The 24,458-nt window shown below is 42.1% G+C and overlaps 2 protein-coding genes across 2 annotated transcripts; both read left to right on the plus strand.

Moving 5' to 3' along the window:
- Positions 1 to 769: 769 nt before the first annotated feature.
- On the plus strand, positions 770 to 14,032 carry LOC306738677 (glutathione hydrolase-like YwrD proenzyme; the record flags this gene model as incomplete). Its single annotated transcript, XM_079220566.1, has 12 exons — positions 770 to 869; positions 1,939 to 2,092; positions 2,491 to 2,644; positions 4,343 to 4,549; positions 5,569 to 5,721; positions 5,807 to 5,894; positions 6,098 to 6,269; positions 7,767 to 7,923; positions 8,247 to 8,429; positions 11,749 to 11,833; positions 12,174 to 12,269; positions 13,538 to 14,032. The coding sequence occupies 12 exons, from the start codon at positions 770 to 772 to the stop codon at positions 13,681 to 13,683; spliced, it is 1,695 nt and encodes a 564-aa protein (XP_079076692.1). The 3' UTR covers positions 13,684 to 14,032.
- Positions 14,033 to 16,873: 2,841 nt separating this feature from the next.
- On the plus strand, positions 16,874 to 23,832 carry tm4sf18 (transmembrane 4 L six family member 18; the record flags this gene model as incomplete). The annotated part of the gene is made up of 4 exons (XM_079221168.1): positions 16,874 to 17,053; positions 20,644 to 20,712; positions 21,531 to 21,673; positions 22,520 to 23,832. 4 exons carry the CDS (start codon positions 16,874 to 16,876, stop codon positions 22,716 to 22,718), a joined length of 591 nt encoding a protein of 196 aa, XP_079077294.1. The 3' UTR covers positions 22,719 to 23,832.
- Positions 23,833 to 24,458: the final 626 nt, after the last annotated feature.

Below are 24,458 nucleotides of genomic sequence, written 5' to 3' on the forward strand. Positions count from 1 at the left end.
CAAGTCCCTGTCGATTTCAGAGTCAGCCGCCGCAGTTGCTTTCCAACGACTGCGTGGCACAGTGCATGATGGGAAACGCCTGGCTGTCGCCACATCAGAGAGCTGATTGGCTCTTAGATCTGACAGCAAACATCACGTGTTGTAGAAAATCCTTATTTTATGTGTAGTTGGAATACTTAACGCTGGATTATTGACTATTAGTCTCATGTTTGATCTAAACACATTTCTTGTGTGGTTGTTAATACAAAATCGTATTTATACAACACACATCAAAACTACTAGTAATGTATTTCACAGGCAGACATAAAAAACCAAAGGATGTAGCTACACACACATTTCTACATAAATGTATATTTACAAACACATACAAATAAATCCAAACGTGATCTGTAAACTATAAGTAGACAAAAGTTCGGAACTAACAGGAAGTCATTTTTTCTGTGACTTCCTGTGTGTACTTTGAAGGCAGCTGCCAACTGTCCGACTTGATCGCAGGTTATTGTCAACGCCTCCTGCTGCGGCCGCCTGCTCTGGTCTGGATTCCAGGCGAGGCGCAGCTCAACGAGCCTAATCTCTCAGCATCCATCGATGTCATCTGTCATCGTTTCTCTGCTCGCGTCCTGATGGACCGTCCCGGTTGAGTCAAAAGCAATCGACACCCGAGTGATCGATTGCTTCAGAGTCGGTGTTCATAGTCGGTGACATTCCGGTGTAATTGTCCCGCTATCTCGCCTTGTTTCTGCCGACAGTGGCTGGTAGTTGAAGCGGAATGGACACCGGCTTGTCTTTCTCCTCCCGGCGGTCCCCCGTGGTGTGTTCACGCGGCTGCGTGGCATCCAGCCAGCCGCTGGCTACCGGGGTAGGACTCGGTAAGTGGGAGCGAGGAGGTTTAGTTAGGCATCAAAGTGACAACCTCCTGAATACGTTTCGCATGTTTCTGTCTTTCCACATAAGAACTTATAAAATCGTGAAGGAAAAAAATAACGTAATTTTCACTTCAAATAAAAAATCTACCAAGAATAGCTACAACAGTGTTTGTACAACAAGTGCCTCAAAAAGCTGGAAGACCAGAAACACTGAACATTAAAGTAGATTATTCTGGTTTCAACCTCACTGACTACTTGCTAAAGAAGGCATTGTTTTCATTCAGACCCCAAACTGTGTCGACACAGTGACGTTAGTTCATCTGCATTGAACCAAAGTCCAATATTATGTTGTTGATTAATTGATTCATTGTTTTGTCTGTCAAATATAGGATAATATGGGAACTGAACCATTCTCTGTGAGCCCAAAGGGACATTTTGCAGATTTCTGTCCGACCAAAACACAAACCTAATCAGTTGACCATCATATCAAAATCAGCTTTATTGGCCATGTGTGTGTACACGTACATGGAATTTGACTCCGGTTACACGTTGCTCTCATTGTATATATGATATACAATAAACAAGATAAATATAAAAAAGACATTAAAGACAACAGAGTAGAACACATAAACTAAGCATCAACATTAACATTTAACTAGTATGTACAGTATAAATATATATAAAATAATTTGTAAGAGGAATTAAAGCAGCAAGTTCTCGTACTTGAGAAGCTGTAACTGAAAAACATTTTGGCCATTTAGCTTGAGACGATATCCTGCTTGTCTCATCATTTCACCTCAATGCTACACATTTAGTCCCTCTGAGATTTGAGATACAAATGGAGAAGAAAGGAATTGTGTTTGTACTGTTCACATTTGACGTGGAGGGTCTTAGAGATGGATAACTCAAAAACTTTTAAAATAAAAGCCACACATGTTTGTAATTAGCTGTGAAAAACAGCTCCACATGTGAAGTCCCCAAAGTGGTTGTACATTCACCTGAATCATACTGATAAGGAACTTTCAGGGTCTCTGGTTGCATTAATCACACATGGACATGCGTTTGTGTCCAGATGTCTTGAAGCGCGGCGGTAATGCAGCAGATGCTGCGGTTGCCATAGCAGCAGCACTGGCGGTGACAGAGCCGTGCAGCACCGGTCCGGGTGGAGACGCCTTCTGCTTGTTCTACAACGGAGACACTGGAGAGATCAGAGGCATCAACGGCAGGTGGAAAAACTCTTCTTTCAGATCAGAATCAGAAATCGTTTATTTGCCAGGAATGTTTACACAAACGAGGATTTTTTCTAGGCGGAAGGTGCATACATTAGACATGAGACGTTAGACGAGACAAACAACAAACAACAATCAACGACAACAACAGTGCAATGGGTATTCAATTAAGTATGAGATAAAGTGCTCAGACAAACAGATAACGTTAATGTAAGTGTATGTTAAAGTGACACGAGTGTTTAAATATGAGGTGTGCAGGGAAGTGACCGGTAAGAAGAAAGAAAAGAAAGAAAAATAGTCCTGGGGTGACAGAGTCAGTCAGTGGGGGACCCGGGCTCTGTTGTTGTCTCCATAATACATAGGGATTAACTGAGCCTCTCTCTCTCTGTCCTCAGCGGTCGCTCGCCCATCGCTCAGACGCTGGACTTCCTGGAAGGACGTGGTTACACCGCGGAGACACCGCCCTCACCGGCTGATGCCTTGAATGTCACAGTGCCAGGGGCCCCTGCATGCTGGTGCGATGCTGTCCAGCTGTTTGGTAGTCACAAGGTTTGGTGTGTGTGTGCGTGTGTTTTTTTTTGTGTATCCATCTGTGAAGAACTGTGTGTGCTGTGTTTTATGCAACAACCAGGTAGCCAAAAGCCCATTTAACATAATCATCCACATGACGTAAACAACCTAAATGTAAACACTGCTAAAGGAGCCATAGTGGCACATCACCAACACACAAACACACTTGGAAGTAGGACAAAAAGATACAAACAAGGAGTGGAAAAACTGTCTCTATGGATGTTCCCTTTTTTGGTCAAAACAGAGTTATTTAGCCTTCTATGGTAGGTAGGTATTTATTTTTTAAATGTCCATTAAATTATGGGCAAGCTTTTGAAATATGCCTCCCAAACTTGAGTTAATTAGGGCCACTGGTCTGGGTGTTCTCTCCTGGTTGGGACTTTAACTCAGCAGACAAAAACTCCAGTGTAAACAATGTATTTCAGCAATAATCATTTAAAAGCTGAGATTGTATTCCAGTGAGCTTTCTCTTTGCAGATTACACACTACAATTCACAAATATACATCAGTCCATGTCTCTTTGAACTGTCTATCTCCCAGGTCAACCTCATTGTGCAGTTTTGTTAAAACTAAAAATATTACATAAATAATAAACGGCTATCTAAATGGGTAGAGACTTCACAATAACACTCAAAATTGACATTGACCTCACAGGCTGGAATTGGTGCCTGAGCTCATAGTTTGAGCTATGGCTTTAAAAAGGATATAAAGAACTTACATGGTCTTAAGTTGTATCTTTCCACTGCATGTACACTCAGACTTAATTTGCCCGAGCTGAATGAATGCTTAAAGGGGGCATATTATGAAAAACTAACTTTTTTAGTGTATGTGCATATACATTTAGATATCTGGAGTCCCTACTAACCCTACCAACAAAAGTGAAATAAGTCAACCTGGCAGTTTTTCTGGGCTGCCTAGATAACAAAACATGTGATCCCGCAAGCCATTCAGATTTGGCTCCCCTTCCTAAGTCACATGCAGGCTCATTAGAAAATACCACCCTCCATTGAGTACTCCACCCACGGCTTGTGAACTGCCTTTGCAAATGTGCGCCATATTTTCTTCACAAGCCAATTAGAGCAGACTGGGATTTTTGGGAAGTGGGGCTTAAGGAGAAAACATAGGATTCAGTAATTAGGATTTGTAATTGTAGATAATGTGATAATATCAGTGTAGCTATAATTGGAATTACATTTTATTATTTCCAGCTTTGTTGCCAGTCTCACAATTACACAGAAGTTTCTTTTCTGAGTCACATTTTGCAACCAACATTTGATATGTATTGATGGGGAAATCAGCAAGAACAGTTTTGCCACAAAACTGGCATCTGAATACAGCATACTCACTCGAACAGTTGTGAATTAGAGGCACGACACGCAACAAATTCACAACTGCTTGTTTTATGTTTTCAGAATATAATTAAATAAATAATTAATGGAAGTGGAAGTGAGTATTGTTAACATTAAAGACATTTTGGGACATCAAATAAGTAAATCACACTTCATCATAAAGTAACCCTGAAGGATGTTCTCATTTGCACTGACTGAAAACCCTCAGAGGAAATTACAAACCAGTTTGTCTCCAAATATTTCTTCTCAAAACAATGACTTACACTTCCTGCTCAGCGAGGTTTCCTATGAGGTAATAAGCGCGTGCTTCCTCTCCCTGTTTCCTCAGCTGTCCTTGCAGGAGGTCCTGAGTGGGGCGGTGGAGCTTGCAGAGGTGGGATTTCCTGTTGCAGAGGTAACGGCTCACCACTGGGCGAAATGTGCGGCTGCTCTGAGCGATGATGGGAAGGAACTAGGTGGAGACCTGCTAATCGATGGTCATGCCCCCAAATGTGGACAAGTATTCAGAAACCCTACCCTGGCCCAGACCCTGAAGGTAAATCATTGAAACTAAAGCACACAAACACACAACGCATGTTAATGGGTCACGTGAGGAGCATTGGGCCATTTTTTTCTTCTGAACTCTGGTTATTTAGAACAGAAGGAAACGGAACAACGTAGAACCCCAGAGAAACCCCGAGGGATTAAAGTAGGCTTATTCTGTCTGTGTCTGTCGATCCACCGCTTTGATCCAGACGGAAATATCTCAACAACTATTGGATGGATGGATGACCCCCAGAGAACGAATCCACAAACTTTTTAATCTAATACCACCAGCAGGACACATTTTTGATTTCTCCAATCCTTTGGAGTCAATAGCATAATAAAAACAATGAAAAGAACATAAGCATGGGCACATAAGCACATAAGCATGACATTTTTTCTGAAGTGCTTTTGAAAAATTCTTTCAAACATAATTTCGATGGTGCGAGTGTGTCCGTGGACAATGTAACATTCATAAAACGCTCATTTTGTAGTTTCCTGTCAGTGTGACTTCACTAGAACAATGACTGATCTCACAGTTTGTGTATTTATGTGTGTTTGACTGCTGGTGTGTCACCATTAAAGCATGTACTGGTCAATGCTCTTCTGTATTACAACATCAAACAGTCAGTCAATCAGTCGGTCATACAATAATGCAGAAACACTGCCAAATACGCCCATAATAAGTCTCTACATACACACACACAGTCACGTTCCTAAGGCATTCAAAACAATAGCAGTGACCTCAGCCTCATTGATGGATGTTTCCATGGCATCATAACGGGGATTCCTCAGCGATGACGGTGTTACTTTTTTTACGAGTGAAAAATCACTCATTTGCCAACATTGATTGGCCCTGTAGATATTTTCAATAGTGGGCACGTCACCCACATATCTTTCAAACTCAAGACTTGTGCACTCCATGATATTTGAATGGTTGTGTCTTGTACTGTGGTTTTAAAACATGAAGATGGACCGGCAGAATATGCTGATCGATTGAACAGTTGATTTGATCGGTGGGCTGATCGACAGGAGCTGGGTGAGCGTGGCAAACCGGCTTTCTACCAGGGCAGAGTGGCCCGAGCGATCGTCGATATCATCAACCAAAACGGAGGAGTCATGACCCTGGATGATCTCTGTGGCCACGACAGTGAGGTCATCACCCCCATAAGCACAGAATACAAGGTGAGGTCAGCGAGCAGAGACACCTATTCTGTCTGTATTTTTGAAACCGCGGTCAGCAGAGGGATTGACTCCATTGTGTGTTCAGGGTGTGCGTCTGTGGGAGCCGCCTCCCAACAGTCAGGGGTTGACTGCTCTACTGCTGCTCAACATCCTGGAGAACTTCCCTCTCAAAGGTATTCACTGGCATGCTGCTGTAACTTGCCAGCGGAGATGCATTAGGGCCCCAAACAAGAGAGATACTCATCTGGCAATGTGGATGTGTCTTTAGTGACTGCAAGTCAAAACAAAATGAAAAAAACTCTACTCCTTTAAGTCATCATAGAATTTGATTTGCACTAATCTGTGTGTGTGTGTGTGTGTTTGTGTCTGTGTGTAGCTGCAGGCCATAACAGCTCTGACTACATCCATATATTGGCGGAGGCAGTGCGCTTGGCACTAACAGATGCTCTGCGTTACCTGGGTGACCCAGATCATGTGACCATCCCTCTGGAAACCTTACTGGACAAGAGCTATAGCCACCAGCGAGCACAGCGCATCTGCATGGACAGGTGTGTGTTTCTGTGTGTGTGTCTATTAGTACCAGTATGTGCCTGTCTTGTTGTGTTGACTTTAGATACGACTGTAGACTTTGACTTCCCCCTAACCTTAATGTCAATCCCTTCATGGCTCGGTCCTTCTTCTCCTTCTACACTGTTCCGTATCCTGTTTGTGTGCATGTTTTGGCAACAATGTGTATTTACTGTTTAGTATTGTAGACTTTGACTTTAAGCTCTTTATCAGTTCGAAAATAAACAGACAATAAAAGTACTGGCAATAATCTCTTAACGATCTCTTAACATGCACACACATGTACACACATATTATTCAACGCCATAATTGAAATACCTGGCGGTGCACCAGCCACACTGGAGTTTTCTTAATATACAGTATATGTTGTCTAAATGTTATTTTTTTAAATATATTTGGCACATTATTATTATTATATGTATTCACTTTATGTTGGACAGGAGAGAAACGTTTTTTTTTTTCTGTATGTTTGCACATGTAGAAGAATTGACAAATAAAGCTGACTGTGACTTTGACCCTTCTCATGTCCTACATGAGGTGTACCAACTTCTGTCCTCGGGAGGGGCTTTAAATGGACCTTTTCCATACATGTACATGTGCTGACTAGGGTTGACTTCACCCTTAAAGGTGTGTCTTTAACTAATAAAGTGCTTGTCTTGAGTCATGAGTCCATTTATGCTCATAGATGTGATGTATCGCCATATATATTCGTATCATATAACGTAATAGACTGCATGCAGAGGACTGCCTCCCGCGCATAGACCCCTCACACTTAGACTTTATTTATTTTCACCAAAACTCAACCTTTATGATTAAACCAACCCTAAATGTATATTCACATAATAAACCAGATAACTGGGAACAATCACGTGAAAGCAGGAAATTATAGATGATGTTTACATGCGCTGCAATAACCTGGTTACTGTTAAACCTGTGTTTACATGCACCAAGCAATCAGACTTCTCAGCCGACACCCTACGATATATTTGAACCACGGCTGTCATGTGTTTTTTTCTTTCTCTGATAACAACATTAGGCCTGTGAGATTGCAGGTAATGAGAAAGCACACAATTTTAAAGATGATCTAAGTGATAGCCGGTGCTTCCAATATAAAAGGTTGACAGTTGGGGCCTTGTAATACTTAGGACCTTTATTTCCCTATTACATATATTTGATATAAATTATATATTTATATTCCTTGTAAAAATAAATGAGCAATAACTAGTTTCCACATTGTCTTAATATTATTTATCTTTCAGTGCATTTGAAAAGTTACTGTTACAACTTGCTGTATGAATGTGGTAAGCAATTGAAAACACTAAAAGGAATAGAGGAAAAATATGTATTCCCTTTTTTGCAAAGCGTGGTGTGGCTGGCAAGATTGATGTCACACTTGTGTATCTATGCTAAAACATGTTGCTGGTGCCAGCAGATGGAAAAAGTAACAACCACAATGACTTATGTGTGTTTATCTGTAGGGCCATGGAAGAAGTGGAGCCCGGCCTGACAGCAGGAAGTGACACAGTCTATTTCTGTGTGATTGACAGTCAGGGCAACGCCTGTTCATTTGTGAACAGCCTCTACATGGGCTTTGGGAGTGGGCTGGTCCCTCAGGATTGTGGATTCTCACTGCAGGTCTGAGGGGTCAGAATGAGGCTATGCCATTGCGTGCATGTGAGGTAGAGAAGGGTGTGTAACACTGAGTGGCAACATCAGTGGATTTGATGAATAGGAATAAAAAAATCATGGACCAGACCCATGAAGACATATTGCCCTATAACATGGTAATATGGAATAAACTTAATTTCCATAGAACTTATCCACTCTGAAAATAGAATTTCCACATTGCTTGCATTCTAAAACAGTAAAACATAAAACTTAAACAAGGAGATTGAAAAAGTTGATTTCTGGTGTTTATCATTCTCGTGTTTTCATGAAATCCTTTTTTTCCCGCTCAGAATCGCGGTGCCAACTTTTGTCTGCATCGTAATCATGTTAACTGTGTTGCTGGAGGGAAGCGTCCATTTCACACCATAATACCTGCACTTCTCACCGACTCTGCCGCCACATCCCCAAAACCACGACTCCTCGCTGCACTAGGGCTGATGGGGGCATTGATGCAACCACAAGGACACGTCCAGGTACGCTGGGATCAAGAATACACTGAGGTGGAAAATGGATTGCAGAAGATTAGCAGTGAGATAAAGTATAAGAATATAAGATATGTGCCTTACACAGTTAATACCTATTTGTCTCTGTTGTTTGTGAACATCCATCCATCCATCCATTATCAGCCGCTTATCCGGGGTCGAGTCGCGGTGGCAGCAGGTTCAGCAGGCCGACCCAGGCTTCCCTCTCACCCGCAACACTTTCCAACTCATTCTGGGGGATCCCGAGGCGTTCCAAGGCCAGCCGGGAACCGATCCGTCTGATTGATCTCCCGCTCCACCTTACCCTCACTCGTGAACAAGACCCCGAGATACTTGAACTCCTTCGCTTGGGGTAGGCAGTTTGTCCCCACCTGTAGGGAGCAATCCACCGGTTTCCGGCAGAGCACCATGGCCTCAGATTTGGAGGCGCTAACTCTCATCCCTGCCGCTTCACACTCGGCTGCAAAACGCCCCAGTGAATGCTGGAGGTCACAGTCCGAGGAGGCAAACAGGACCACATCATCCGCGAACAGCAGAGAGGCGATCCCGAGACTCCCAAACCGGATCCTCTCCGCCCCCTGGCTGCGCCTAGATATCCTGTCCATGAAGGTCACGAACACGACCGGTGATAAAGGGCAGCCCTGGCGGAGGCCAACACCCACCGGGAACGTGTCTGACTTATTACCGAGGATACGAACACAGCTTCTACTGCAGGCGTACAAAGACCGGATAGCCCGTGCCAACGGGTCCGGCACCCCATACTCCCGCAGCACCCCCCACAAAAACCCCCGAGGGACCCGGTCGAAAGCCTTCTCCAAGTCCACAAAGCACATGTAGACTGGTTGGGCAAACTCCCAGGACCCCTCCAGTAGTCTTGCAAGGGTACAGAGCTGGTCCACTGTTCCACGACCGGGACGGAATCCGCACTGCTCGTCTTGAATCTGAGGTTCGACAAGCGGTCGGAGCCTCCTTTCCAGCACCCTGGCATAAGCTTTTCCCGGGAGGCTGAGCAGTGTGATGCCACGATAGTTTGAGCACACTCTCCGGTCCCCCTTCTTGAAGATGGGAACCACCACCCCGGTCTGCCAGTCCATGGGCACTGTTCCCGACCCCCATGCGACACTGAAAAGGCGTGTCAACCAAGACAGCCCAACAATGTCCAGCGCTTTCAGCATCTCAGGGCGGATCTCATCCACCCCTGGCGCCTTGCCACCAAGGAGCTTGTTGACTACCTTAGCGACCTCTGCCAGGGATATGGGAGAAACCACCCCAAAGACTTCCGGCGCTGCCCCCTCTCCGGGGGACATGTTGGCCGGGTTTAGGAGTTCCTCAAAGTGCTCTTTCCACCGCCCGACGATGTCCCCAGTCCGGGTCAGCAGTTCCCCCCCCCTGCTGAGAACAGCCTGGGGTAGGTCCTGCTTTCCCTTCCTGAGCCGTCGGATGGTTTGCCAGAACTTCCTTGAGGCCAACCGAAAGTCCTTCTCCATGGCCTCCCCGAACTCCTCCCATGCCCGAGTTTTAGCATCCACGACCATCGCAGCTGCAGCCCTTCTGGCCTGCCGGTACCCGTCAGCTGCTTCAGGAGACCCCTGGGCCAGCCAGGCCCGAAAGGCCTCCTTCTTCAGTTTGACGGCTTCCCTCACCCCCGGTATCCACCACTGGGTTCTCGGGTTGCCGCCACGACAGGCACCGATGACCTTCCGGCCACAGCTCCGAGCAGCCGCGTCCACAATAGAGGCTTTGAACATGGTCCACTCGGGTTCCATGTCCCCAGCCTCCCTCGGGATTTGTGAGAAGTTCTTCCGGAGGTGGGAGTTGAAGACCTCCCGGACAGGATCCTCCGCCAGACGTTCCCAGTTCACCCTCATTACACGTTTGGGCTTGCCAGGTCTTTCTAGCCGACTCCCCCGCCATCTGATCCAACTCACCACCAGGTGGTGATCAGTTGACAGCTCTGCTCCTCTCTTCACCCGAGTGTCCAAGACATACGGCCGCAGATCAGATGATACGACTACAAAGTCGATCATTGATCTCCGGCCTAAGGTGTTCTGGTACCAGGTACACTTATGAGCCACCTTATGCTCGAACATGGTGTTCGTTATGGACAAACTGTGGCTAGCACAGAAGTCCAACAACAAAACACCATTCGGGTTCAGATCGGGCAAGCCGTTCCTCCCAATCACGCCCCTCCAGGTTTCTCTGTCATTGCCAAACGTGAGCGTTGAAGTCTCCCAGGAGAACTATGGAGTCGGCAGGCGGCACCCTTTCCAGGACCCCTCCCACCGACTCCAAGAAGGCCGGATACTCCGAACTGCTGTTCGGTGCATAAGCACAAACAACAGTCAGAGCTTTACTCCCTGCAACCCGTAGGCGCAGGGAGGCAACCTTCTCGTTCTCCGGGGAAAACTCCAACATAGCGGCGCTCAGCCGGGGGCTCGTGAGTATCCCCACTCCCGCCCGGCGCCTCTCACCCTGGGCAACTCCAGAAAAGGACAAAGTCCAACCCTTCTCCAGGAGCTTGGTTCCAGAGCCCATGCTGTGCGTGGAGGTGAGCCCAACTATATCTAGCTGGTACCGCTCCACCTCCTCCACCAGCTCCGGCTCTTTCCCCGCTAGCGAGGTGACGTTCCACGTCCCTAGAGCTAGTCTATGCTGCCGGCGATTGGCTCGCCCAGGTCTCCTGCCTGGCCCGCCGCCCGGTCTGCATAGCACCCGACCCCGATAATTCTCCCCGCGGGTGGTGGGTCCACGGGGTGACTGCTGCTCCATGTTGTTTCTTCGGGCTGAGCCCGACCGGGCCCCATGGGCGAAAGCCCGGCCACCAGACGCTCGCCGACGAGCTCCCCTCCTGGGTCTGGCTCCAGGAGGGTGCCCCGGTTTCCCTTGTCCGGGCGAGGTAGCTTTAGACCGTGGGCTGCTATTCATCAGGGTTTTTTGAACCGCTCTTAGTCTGGGCTCTCCCCCGAGACCTGTTTGCCTTGGGAGACCCTACCAGGGGCTGACGCCCCGGACAACATAGCTCCCAGGATCACTGAGCCACTCAAACTCCTCCACCACGTTAAGGTGGCGATTCATTGGAGGAGAACATTTGTGAACATTATCTTTTGATTTGTCCGTTTGCAATTAAGTTTCAATTAGTCAAACTAGATTAGGAATTGGAGAAATCAAAATTGGAAACGCAAACCTTTGTGTGCACCAGGCTAGGGCGACGTCATTAGAGGTTTTAAGTGACTTGAACACACCTCGCTTTAACTATGGTTCAGTCTTATGAGATTAATGAGTTTATGACTGACGTTGCCCTTGTGTTTAGGTGTTGTTGAACATGTTGGAGTTTGGGATGAATCCTCAACAAGCTCTGGACGCACCAAGAGTCTATGTACAGTACGACCACAAAAGTATGCCATGTCCTCTTAAAACACACACAATCACACACACGTAGACTCTGTATAGTCACATATACAGAACAGTGTGTTACTATGAACATCATTTTATTATCACATACAGTACAACAGCTCTTTGTAATTATGAATTCAGATGTCTGGCTTTCTAATCCTGGGATTAAATACCAATGTTCATGTTTATGAGGCATAAAGTGGGTGGTATTTTTTCTACTGATAGGCGACATTGTAAACTTATTTTGAGATGGGATTTATGGGAAAGAACAGTGTGTCCAATGCTTGTGTAAAGCACTTTTTTGAATGATAATCATATTCTGATTAAACATTCTGTGTCCAGCTGCTCAGTGGTCGCTTCATTTGGAGGAAGGGGTCGACCAAGAGGTCGCCGAGGAGCTGAGAAGACGGGGCCACAAAGTCAGCTGGCCAATCACAGGTACCTTTTTTAATTTTTTTTACACAATTACTGTTGATAGTGGCTGCATGGTATTTCTTTTTTACATGATAAGTATGCTACGCTCCCAGAAAGTAGACCAGTTTCTCATTCATTCATTAATAAATACAGAAAACAAAAACAGGGGGAAAAGACCACTGCGCAGTTGTGCAAGATTACATTTCATTCAGCTGACGCTTTTATCCAAAGCGACTTACAATAAGTGCATTCAACCATGAGTACAAACTCAGAACAACAAGAATCAAGAAAGTACAATTTCTTTAACAAAGTTAAACTACAAAGTGCTATCAGTAAGTGCCATTTAAGTGCTACTAAAGTGCTACTACGGTGCTACTTTCCTTATTCAAGGTGTAGTCGAAAAAGATGTGTTTGTAGTTTGCAACGGAAAATGTAGAGACTTTCTGCTGTCCTGATGTCAATGGGGAGCTCATTCCACCATTGAGGAGCCAGGACAGCAAACAGTCGTGACTTTGCAGAGTGTTTAGCTCGCAGTGACGGAGCTACAAGCCGATTGGCAGAAGCCGAGCGGAGTGAAGATGCCAATGAAACTGTTATTTGTCAAGTATTTTTTTTCGGTTTGTCTCATTGGTGCATGTTTTATTACAAATAGGTACAAAGGTGAATGTGTTTCATTAATTGTTACATCGATTTAACGGCTATAAACAAGACCATGGCTGAAACAACTGGTTCTTCTGGGTGACTTAGCTGCTGCTGTCTGGCTCTCTGAGTGTGAACATGTGTTATGTAACATTACCATCATACTTTCAGTGCCTCATCATTTGCTGTGACTTCATGGTTGGATCATAGTGCAAACTCCATTTGTCTAGAGCCAAGAAGTCTGTAACACAGTAAAGCCCCACACGCCAATCCTCTAGGCCATTTTGTCAATTTGAATGCTGCAATAAGGTTTCAGATTTTCCTTGTTGCACCTTTTAATTAAATTTACTGTAGAATGCTTAATTATTTAAATTAATTTGGGTTTATTTATGTTATTTAAAGGTTTCAGTAATAGTTGGGGAGAACAGGTTATTTTATTTATATTTTCAAACTAAACAGTATTATTTTTTACAGGTTTTTGACTTGTGCATGGACTAAATATGTATGTGTCATGCTTTGTTTAATTGAACTGCCTAAGCATGTGAATGAGACATGGAATTTTTGTGGTTTACTGTACACAATAGTGATACCCATGAGACGGTTTAATGGGATCAATGCATTTTTTCAATTGATCTTTTTGCTCAAACACACAGGCCACATGCGGTCTCAGTTTGGGCGGGGACAGATCATCACAGTGGGGGATTGGTGGAACCCATCTGTCAATCAAGCTGATCATCCCTCCAGGGTGCTGTGGGCAGGATCAGACCCCAGAGCAGATGGATGTGCTCAGGGATACTAGACATAAAGAACCCCCTTCTGGCCTGTCGATGTAATATTCAAAGACATTAATCACAAGGTATTCTGAAGTAAATTCCTACACATGAACTGTAGAACAGAGGTACTTTGAATATTTGACAGTGACATAATTCACAGATATATCGGCAATGTTTTGTCTTTGGCTTTTTAATTAACCAATTTTATTACCACGTAATAACAATTGTAGCGCAGCATCATAGTGTAACAATTAAACCTTTATAAAGTGTATTTTTCATCATATGTCTCTCCACATCCTCTTGAGCCAGATTTATAAGCTAGTCAATGTTCTGTTTGAGATAATTATCTGTTTCAATGTCTTTACTTAGATGCTGTTGGTCTAGAAACAATATAATTACATATATAACCCTCCCAAATTGAGTTTAGATAATGTAATTATGTGATTTGAATCAAGTCAATCAATGTATCTTCATTCATATTTGCTTGACATTGTTTTCCTATCTTAAAGTGAAATACATGTATCTCTATTTCAAATGATTTGTGAAATATGATGGATCTTTTCATGATTTTATACATTTTTGCAAATGACAAATCAATATTATCTGTACCTGATGAAGAGTAGATTTGGGCCACAACACACACACATATATATATATATATATATATATATATATATATATATATATATATATATATATATATATATATATTACAAAAAGAAAAGTACAATGTTTTACCACAAGTTGTTAATACAGTTGGGATTTTTTTCAGTTACAGTTTTTTGGTAATTCAGCACCTAGATAAAATACATTTGTGTGGGTTTTTTACAGTAGTAACGAACAGGTCCTAATGGAGATATTGATCATATGATTAGTTGGTCCGTCCAACACTTTGTTCTGGAGCAAGAGAAAAATACCTTGTATGTGTGGATATTCAGGGTCTCAAAAAGATGATTCATATTTTAATGTAAAATGTTTCACTTTGTACAAAACACAAGAGCAACTATTGGTTTGATATTATTTGTTTGCTCTGTATATTCCCTGTGTGAATGTTATTTGCTTACTCACTGACCTTTTTATGGTCATCAGGGTCTACTGAGCACACTCCTGTTGATAACAAACCATTTCTATTTTGGACACGCCATGGTCTGGCACTTTCAAACAACAATCTGCACAAAAGATATATCGCAGACTCGGATTACCATGAAATTAGCTGAGTCAAGTGTTTTTCTGGGTTCTCCTCTTTCACAACTCTCAGAACATGTGATCATGATCTGGTACATGGCATATGCATGTTGACAAGCAGGCTAGATGAAGTTTGAGTTTTGCCTTTGTGTGTATGAGCATAGCATGAGTGTTATTCTTTAGTGAACTTTAGCTGTCGGGGAAACGCCCTGCTGCCTTTCAACATACCACACAGACAGGATAAAGACAGAAACAGGATAAAGACACAGACAGACAGACATGATGAATAAAATTACAGTATATGCATTGGCTTGCGTTGTGTGAAAAAGGATGCTAAAAAACAAAGTGAGTTGGTAAACAGCTTGCAGCCCGAGCATGATTCCACTTCAACACAAACGATGTTGAACTTTGTTACATTGTTGATCTCCTTACAGCGATCAATGTAACCTGGTACCAAACGTTTACTCTTGTACAGATCCACGTGTTCTTTCAGCCAAACACCCTCTGCTTTACATAATCTGCCTTAATTAACTTGACACAGCTCGTTAGAGCAGCTCGTTAGTGGCCAGCTGCAGCTTTCTGCACAGTTCATCTGGATGTTTTGCATTCCAGCTGGTTTATAAAGTAGCTCACAACATGGGCCCCTAAAGCACTCAAAGTCCACAACATGTTGGGGCCCCTGACACACTCCTAGTACACATACACAGCCTTTGTGGCTTTCTGACACAGCACTATTAAGAGTCGTGTTGTGCCATATTGCATCATTCTTACCTAGAAAAAGGCAGCACTATCACAAATATGGGAACAGTGACACCTATAAGACATTTTGTACATTGGACATGTAAAAATTATCTATATTTTTGCTGTCGTGGGAAATCCTCTACTTTTGCCTTTTTTATGTTTCATTAAATAAATGTGCTTTAAATTAAATGTAGGGATTGAGGAAAAAATATCTTGAATCTTTTGGCCTATATCCTTTTATCTATATTGAATACACTTTAGTTTATTTCCCAGACATTTTAACTTTACTTTTTACCACATTTGTTTTTAAGTTTCCTGGAACCTTATACACTTCACTACAGTTCAGACAGACATACTTTTTGCTCCACTACATTTATCTGACAGCTATTTTGGTTTCTAGTCACTGTATACAGATGCAAAACATATGACCCGTTTATAAAATATGATACATTGTGACATACTAAAATTAGCTACAACTTGACTGCATCAATAATAATGATCCAGTAATAACACATAATTTAAAGTACATTGTGTTGCTAATACTTCTGTACTTCCAGTAACATTTTAAATTCAAAGACGTTCAATTGTAATAAAGTTTTACAATCAAGTTTAACAATCAGCACATTCACCTGTGGCTCTGAGATAGTTTTTGAAAATCATTTTATGTCATCTTATTTACAAAATTATCAATAATGTAAGCCCTTGTAAATATATAGTATTTAAACTGCATAGGTTATACAGTATATACTGTACACATTTTTAAACCATGTGAACATAAGGGGTTAGGAAAACACTCACTGCTGTATTGATTTAGTCATTCTGAAGGAAATGTATTCTTTAGAGTATTTGTGTGGCCCAACTGACTAAGAGGCTGTGGGAAACACACACACACACACACACACACACACACACACACACACACACACACACACACACACACACACTAACGAGGGATTTCTCATATCTTTGGCTGAGCTCTGTTCACCCATCGGTCAGCCCCCTTCCTGTGAGTGTGTTTCCTGGAGCACGTTGTTTCATGGCAGAGCTCCCTCTGTAAGGAAGGAGAATTTGTTGAAGACACAAACACACACACACACACACACACACACACACACACACACACACACACACACACACACACATACAGCTGGCTCTCGTCACTTTTTCTGATTTCCTTGCTCCCCAGCTGGCTCGACCCTTCCCTCCCCTCTTTCTCTCTTTCTTTTGCTCTTCTCGGCCCATTACAGTCCTCTCCTCCCTGCGGTTGTGAGTGTGCTTTCTGGGTGAGCGATGTGTTGTTCGGTGGGTTTCGCCCGGTCTCTGGGTTTGGCCCTGCTGCCTCTGGCCCTCTGCTGCATCCTGGCCAACCTGCTGCTGCTGTTTCCCATGGGAGAGATCACCTACATCCAGCAGGACCGTCTGGCCAGCTACATCTGGTACTTTGGTGGACTTGGGGGAGGGGGAGCACTGGTGAGTAAAATACATGCATTTATGTTGCTATTAGATTATGGTTTATTCTGGTTAGTCTCTAGTTATATTTCTGGGATTACACTGAAGGTTTTGGTATGCTCTGAATATTCTGATCCCAATGTTGTCATCTTTAGTCAACTTTAGTGGTCTGGTGAACTTACCACATTAGGTGCTAGTCATGCGGCAGTAACATATTTTGAAGAAAGGACAATCGCACATTAATGTCTCATTATTTTATTTATTATCATTGGGTAACTTTCCTTTAACTTAATGCAGTTCAATGTTACTCATATAGTTTTACTTTGTATTAGGTCTAACATTTGTTTACCATCTTAACAAAAGCAGTTGAATGTCAAATTGTTTACTTTTTTATATATATTTTTTTATGCCAATCAATGATAAAAAACGAATTGTTGGAATTTTTCTTTCAGTGTAACCAGATTTTGGACCAATCCCTGATTTATCATTAGAAAATGAAATTAAACGTAATACCAGTTGCAGAAGTGTGAGCGTAGTGTACAGACCAGAAAAGATGTCATATTATTTTTACTTTAAGTTTAGAATTTGTATTCATGCCAGGTTTTGGACATTCTTTTTCACACGGTATGACTGTGGAAAATTGAGCTGTTACTGAAAGCTGTGAAACTTCAGAGGTCACGTGACCGTTTAATCCGACTATGACTTTTCTGAACTTGTCAGAAAGTATATTATGCATCAGATTGAATAATTTTGCCTGGTAAAAGAGGCTAAACCAGCTAAATATTAGGGATGTAGCTCACCGGTACCACATAGTGTAACTCATCACTTAGATTCTTATTGAAGAGAAACTCATAAAGACATGATGCTTCCCCCCCCCCAAAATATGATTAAATACCAGTTGTTTTCCCTTCAGAACCATTCAGCCTGAGGGTGTTTGCAGTTGCTCATTGAGAACAAGGGAGTTTTGTTTGAATTCACAGTTAATCTGTCTGCTACATGCTGCTGATCTGATGGGTTCACGCTCCAACTGAGCTGAAAGGAGCTGTTCTTTTAGTTTTTTTAAGGAGAAACAGAGAAGAGATTGTATTTACCCAAACAAGATTAACCTTGTTGACCAGCAGATCACTTGTGTTGGGTACACAAAACTTTACTCTTTAAAAATTTAGATTCTGATTTAGTTTTTTTAATAAAATAAATGACTGCTCAGAACATCTTAGACTGTAACAGATACCGTATTCTACTTAACAACTGACTGCAAAGAAAAACGGTACATGGAAAGTTAATTAAACACATGACCAAGCACATTTCTATTTCCACTTTAACAGTAGGTTTTAAAGTGTTTCCGCGAAAAAAAGAGGCATTGCTCAGCATCTCATATCTAACTTTCTCATGCAGAAAAATTATGATTTAACTGCAAATTTATGCAGAAGTTTCGTGCAAAGCAACAAGAGGTACAAGAGGTTTTAAAAACTTCAAAGAATAAAGTCCAGTCAAGTTATGATAGCGAAAGGTCTTAACCACATGCTGTTAATGCCACTTAATGCAGATGTTTCACAATAAAAGTGAGGCGATTGTGTCCCTTGGACTGCTGATTGGTTCTTAATGTGAACTATGGAGGAAGTTTGTATTAACATCAAACAGCAGAAAATGGGACTGGACTACAAAGCAGGGTTCTGACTAAAACATGAGGATACATTTATATCAGGGGAATTTAGAAAGAAAAGTCCTCTAGTAAGAAGCCTTACCTGTACATGTTCTTGTCGCATCTCTTTTTTAGAAGACATAACTTTATATTCATTTATGTTTTTTTGTTTGTCTGAAATTACTTTTGACATTTTATCTTTGTTTTTTCCCCTTTTGAGCTTTTCCTTTCTTTGTAGAAATGACAGAAATCTAAAGAGTCAAAGAGCAAATTGAACCCCTCTGAGATAAATCTATCTTTAGCTCCCTCCTTTCCTCTCCCTCCCTCTTCTTCACTTTTATCCCCTTCTTTCTCTCTTCCTTTCTCGCTGTGCACTTCCCTCTGTTTTGTCAGTATCACTCTGCCTCAGCTCTAGGGCAGTGCTTTAGGGGGACATTCAGGATGTGTCTGTGACGATGCCTATGAACTTTGTGTGTGCGTGTGTGTGTAGAACCTTGGGAAGTTCCCTCCCTCTGTTAGGATGTGATATAAAGTCCTTGACTATTAAGAGAGCGACAGCAGGAAAGAGGAGGAGGAGAGGAAAAAGGGAGGGAGGGATAGTAAAAGATTACCCTGAAACAAACAGATGTAGGATTGCAATTATTTCTCTTTCTCTCTCCTGCCGTGCTCTTGTGAGGCCTCCCACACTACATGTGTGCCGATGCTCCTGTTAGAACAATTGTATTGTCTCAACAATCAAATGCATTGTCATTAAATTTGCATCGATGTGAATGGTCCTAAGAGGATGAATCCGAATGATTTTGATGTAGCGCCAACAACAGGTCACTTATGCAACGTTTTTCTATGTCAATGATACTATAGCATGCTAGCAGTCTGTTCAAAACGACTCCCTGTTCACTGCATAGTGCACCATATCTTCCTTCTGTCATGTTTATTGGCATGCTACATACTGTAGAAGCATGTGCTAGCATGCTGTAGCCTAAGAAGAGTTGATGCTGACAAAGTACTTTTTAGACGGTTGGAAGTGGAGCCAAATCTGACAAGTTGAACCTGACTGGGTGTAAAATGACCCACAGACAGTTGATTAGTGTGAAATGAGCAATCCAGCCTCATGTTGCACATTTGTTTACGTCTGAGGTGATTTGTCTTTTAGGTGATGTCTATATGAACAGTACTGCTTTTGACAAGGATGGTGATTGACAGGTGGGACTAAAACATGTGGCAAGGAAAGGTTGTGTATATATATATATATATATATATATATATATATATATATATATATATATTTGTCTACATTTGTTATCTACATTTGTAATAGTTTTGGCTCCAAAAGAAGAAGAAGAATTACTTGAATAAAACTTGTGTTTACTCAAAGTCCCCACAGTGTTGCATGTCAGGGGAGAATACTGTTGGAACTATTTCCCCCCGAATACCGTTCATTTTTGAATTTGCATAAATGACTGTTCAACTGTTGCTAAGAGGAATCTTCTTCTCTTTCTGCCCTTCCAACTGTCAGTCTGGTCGACCGTTGTACAGCGTTTTGTACTGCATGTACAAAACACAACTTCATACATATACCGTACATACCGTTTCATACAAAATAACTTATATTCGTGAAGAGGAATTTCTACCACCTAAAAGCATGACAAATACAGAGCAGTCCTCTCAGCCGTCCTGTAGTGGCTGAGAGCGGAACAAGGCTGTCGTGGATCAAGCTTTTGTGGCCGGTGACCCCAAACTTTTGACCAGCAGTGTATTAAGCTTCCAGTAACTGCTAGCAAAGAAAAGCAGGATCCATATTTTCTTGTAGTAGTATGTGATCATCAGCCTAGCTTACCTAGTTTTAGCATCTATAATATACTATACTACTTTTTATTTCTAGCGTTCTAATGTGCATCACTTCCTGTGATTTCAAATAAATGATGAAACATAAATGCTGCTGTTTAGAAATTGTATTCTGTGTTTCCAGATGCTGATTCCAGCTGTGGTGTTCATCACTCTGGGGAAATGTAACTGTTGTTGGAATGAGAGCTTAATGGTAAGGGGCTTACTTACTTAACTATCAATAACACTCAACATTGACAGGAGGTACTCGATGCTAAGCTAAGTCTGCATCAGAACCTCCAGGTGTAATGACATTGATGCTAAGCTGATGCTATGGCAGAGAAGCCAGACACTGTGTTCATGCTGTATTAGCACAATGCTATTTGACTAGTAATAAACAATTCCATGTATTTAAGAACATCCTCATTTCTCATTTTTTAGAGTTGCTCTCTAAACACATACAAAATACATACATTTCTGTTTGCTACACACAGATCATTATTTCCTATCCTATTTCTTAAATCAAAATATATGGCTGTTCGGTCTTTCACCCCTTGTATCTTTGAGTGTCCCTATTTTACTGCCATTTTGTTATTTCTTTCTCACCACTTGGAGAATAATACTCAACAGTTGTCTTTAAGCCAGCCAGCACTGTGTCCTTATGAGGTGGAATGTTAATGCTAATCAGCTATAATAATTCAACAAGGGTCCCATTGTTACTCAACACTCAACAAAGTAAGCTTGGCTCAAACCATTCAAGCCACATGCACAGCTGCAGTTGTGTGTGTGTGTGTGTGTGTGTGTGTGTGTGTGTGTGTGTGTGTGTGTGTGTGTGTGTGTGTGTGTGTGTGTGTGTGTGTGTGTGTGTGTGTGTGTGTGTGTGTGTGTGTGTGTCTAAAGCAGCTGTCTCTGTAGCTGATCTATGAAACAGATAAATGCAACTGTTTACATTTACACAGACAGGCAGTCACGCATACAGACACGTTCATGTTCTTCATTCAAATAACTTTGTGTGTCTGTGTTGTTCTCCAGATGTGCGGATCCGTGTTGGCAGCTGTGGTCGGCCTGGTGGGATCTGCTTACTGTTTCGTCATGTCAGGATTTGCCTTGGTGCAGGGTCCCCAGTGCTTCACTTCTTATGGATGGTCGTACCCCTTTGCAGACCAGGGGGGCAGGTAAAGAGATGCTGTGTGTGTGTGTGTGTGTGTGTGTGTGTGTGTGTGTGTGTGTGTGTGTGTGTGTGTGTGTGTGTGTGTGTGTGTGTGTGTGTGTGTGTGTGTGTGTGTGTGTGTGTGTGTGTGTGCTTGACGTCCCTGCTGCATGTTTCCATCGACTAATGTGGGTGAGGGTCTTTGACACAAGTGCAATATTTGCTTACATCTCACTTTGTGTTTGTGTGTGTTTGAATCAATTCCTGGACTGAAGCCTCCGTCCTGGAGTTTCCAGAGTTATTGATTGATGTCAGGACTCTGAGTAGATGTGGCCTCGGACCCTGCAGTCGAGACCATTACAAGTCATTTTACAATTCTCTTTGACAAAGTGTCTGTGGGAGAGTATTTTCTGCATGTCCATGGCACATTGTGAAAATAAATTGCGTTTTGAACCATAAAACAATGACAAACCAGTTTTGGTAGCAGAATGAATTTGTTAGTCTCTTTTCATCTTCAAAATAATTGCTTAAAATTTCACTGGTAAGCAGATCGAACCATAAACTGACCACAAACAACTGTAACAATGGTCAGTTTTCCCTTTTGCTGTGGTGAATGTGACGACAAGGTACCCTAATATAAAATGATGGACTTTACCTCCACTTGGTTTGTTAATTGTGTATATCAGGATAACTTTTCATGTAGTATTTATTACTTATGTCATCGGTGTGTACTTGGAGACAACGCTCCCTATTTTTATCAAAGTATTTTAAGAAGGTGATGCAGCACTCCGAATGAGCTGTAACCAATGCAAACATGTTGGTATAAATGTAGGTGCTGTCGGTGATTGATCTTTCTCTCTCTCTGTCCCAGGTATCTCTTACAACCAGAGACGTGGTCGCGGTGTCTTCAGCCGGTTCGCATCGTGGAGTGGAACGTGACTCTGCTGTGTGTGTTACTGGGCCTGGCTGTGCTGGAGTTCATCATCTGTCTCCTACAGCTTGGAAACGGTTTAGTCAACGCCGTGTGCCGGCCCTGTTGCTACAAGCAGGAGTATAGTCTTAATGCGTAGATCAACAAGCACGTGTATGTAGACGTAACTGCTGAGACACAAGTGCATGTGCACACATAAACAAATCACACACTCAACATATGCACACATACAGGACAGTAATGGACACACGCAGTCTGCACACACAGCCTCATTGCTCAGCACCGTGTGTATGTGCGCTTACTTAGACACACCTACTGTACACATGCAGTCATGGACATCTGACAGCCACGTCAGTGTTATATAGTGCTATATTTTCAAGCTTTTAATTTGCCCTGTTAAAGCGGCAAAATAAATCACTATGCTGATGATGATGATGATGATTTTGAGCTTTTCTGGTGCAGTACGTCTAAGGCAACAGGTTATTAGTTTATAATAATGTAGATATGTGTGTGAGTGTGTGTCCTGAATACTCCATAGAAACTATAATAAACTAAAATAATAATGACAAAGTAGAGCATCCTTGATTATGATAACTACAATACTGTTATTATTAATATTAATAAGGTTTCACAGTAAGTAAGTAGAGGTGTGTGAAACTTCCATGTGCCCTATTTTCTTTTTTAAAGATATCCAAAAAACTGTTCGCACACTTGAGTGACAACTGTTCACTTCATGAAATCTATATTCTTAATTTCTAGGTTCCTGACTTTCTTTATTATCATTATTGGCGGTATACTTTCTGTACCTTCATAAACCCAACAACTAAACTACTGTTTTTATTGCTACAACAGATGATATTACACTTCAAACCAATGTTATTGAACTAGTATACTTAAGATGGCACCCACATATTGTTTGATAATGTTGGGAAAGAAATAAGCTCTTGGGTCTTTATTGATGGTGCCTTTGCAAGGAGAGATGCTCATTTCTATTATTAAGTTGATTATCTCGATGCACCAGGACGTGGTGGTTGTTGTTGTTTCAACATGTATACACTGTTGGATCACTTAAGGATTACAGACACATTTTTATGTTTGTTTGCACTTTTGTTTTCATTTTCAGACCATTTTGTTGTAAATTGTTCTCTTTATGTCTATCGGAAGCTAGATCAATGTAAACAGACATTTTATATATATTTTAGTGACATATTTTTATAATGTTTGTTTGTGCCGCTTTTAATAAAAAATGACTATTTCCATTTTAAGTATCCAGTGAGTCATTAAGTTGAGGCGGACCACAAAATACGGTTGAGTTTTCATAATTGGCACATTCTCCTGTGCGTGTGTGTACGTGCGTGCTTGACGTCCCTGCTGCATGTTTCCATCGACTAATGTGGGTGAGGGTCTTTTGACCCTCACCCACATTAGTGCAATATTTGCTTACATCTCACTTTGTGTTTCTGTGTGTTTGAATCAATTCCTGGACTGAAGCGTCCGTCCTGGAGTTTCCAGAGTTATTGATCGATGCCAGGACTCTGAGTAGATGTGGCCTCGGACCCTGCAGTCGAGACCATTACAAGTCATTTTACAATATTCTTTGACAAAGTGTCTGTGGGGAGAGTATTTTCTTTATGTCCATGGCACATTGTGAAAATAAATTGCGTTTTAAACCATAAACAATGACAAACCAGTTTTGGTAGCAGAATCCAAAATAATTGTGAAAATCTTTATTTAAATGTTCTTGTTTTTTTTAACCAACAGTCTAAAACCTATGGTGATTAAATTGACAGGGATATAAAATAGAAAAAAAGGAAGGTGGAACCAGTGGCATCTTTGCCATTGTTGCTTAAATGCTTAAATTAATTGTTGCTTTAATAAA

This window comes from Taurulus bubalis (genome assembly GCF_910589615.1).
Source record: "Taurulus bubalis genome assembly, chromosome: 7".
NCBI lineage: Eukaryota > Metazoa > Chordata > Actinopteri > Perciformes > Cottidae > Taurulus > Taurulus bubalis.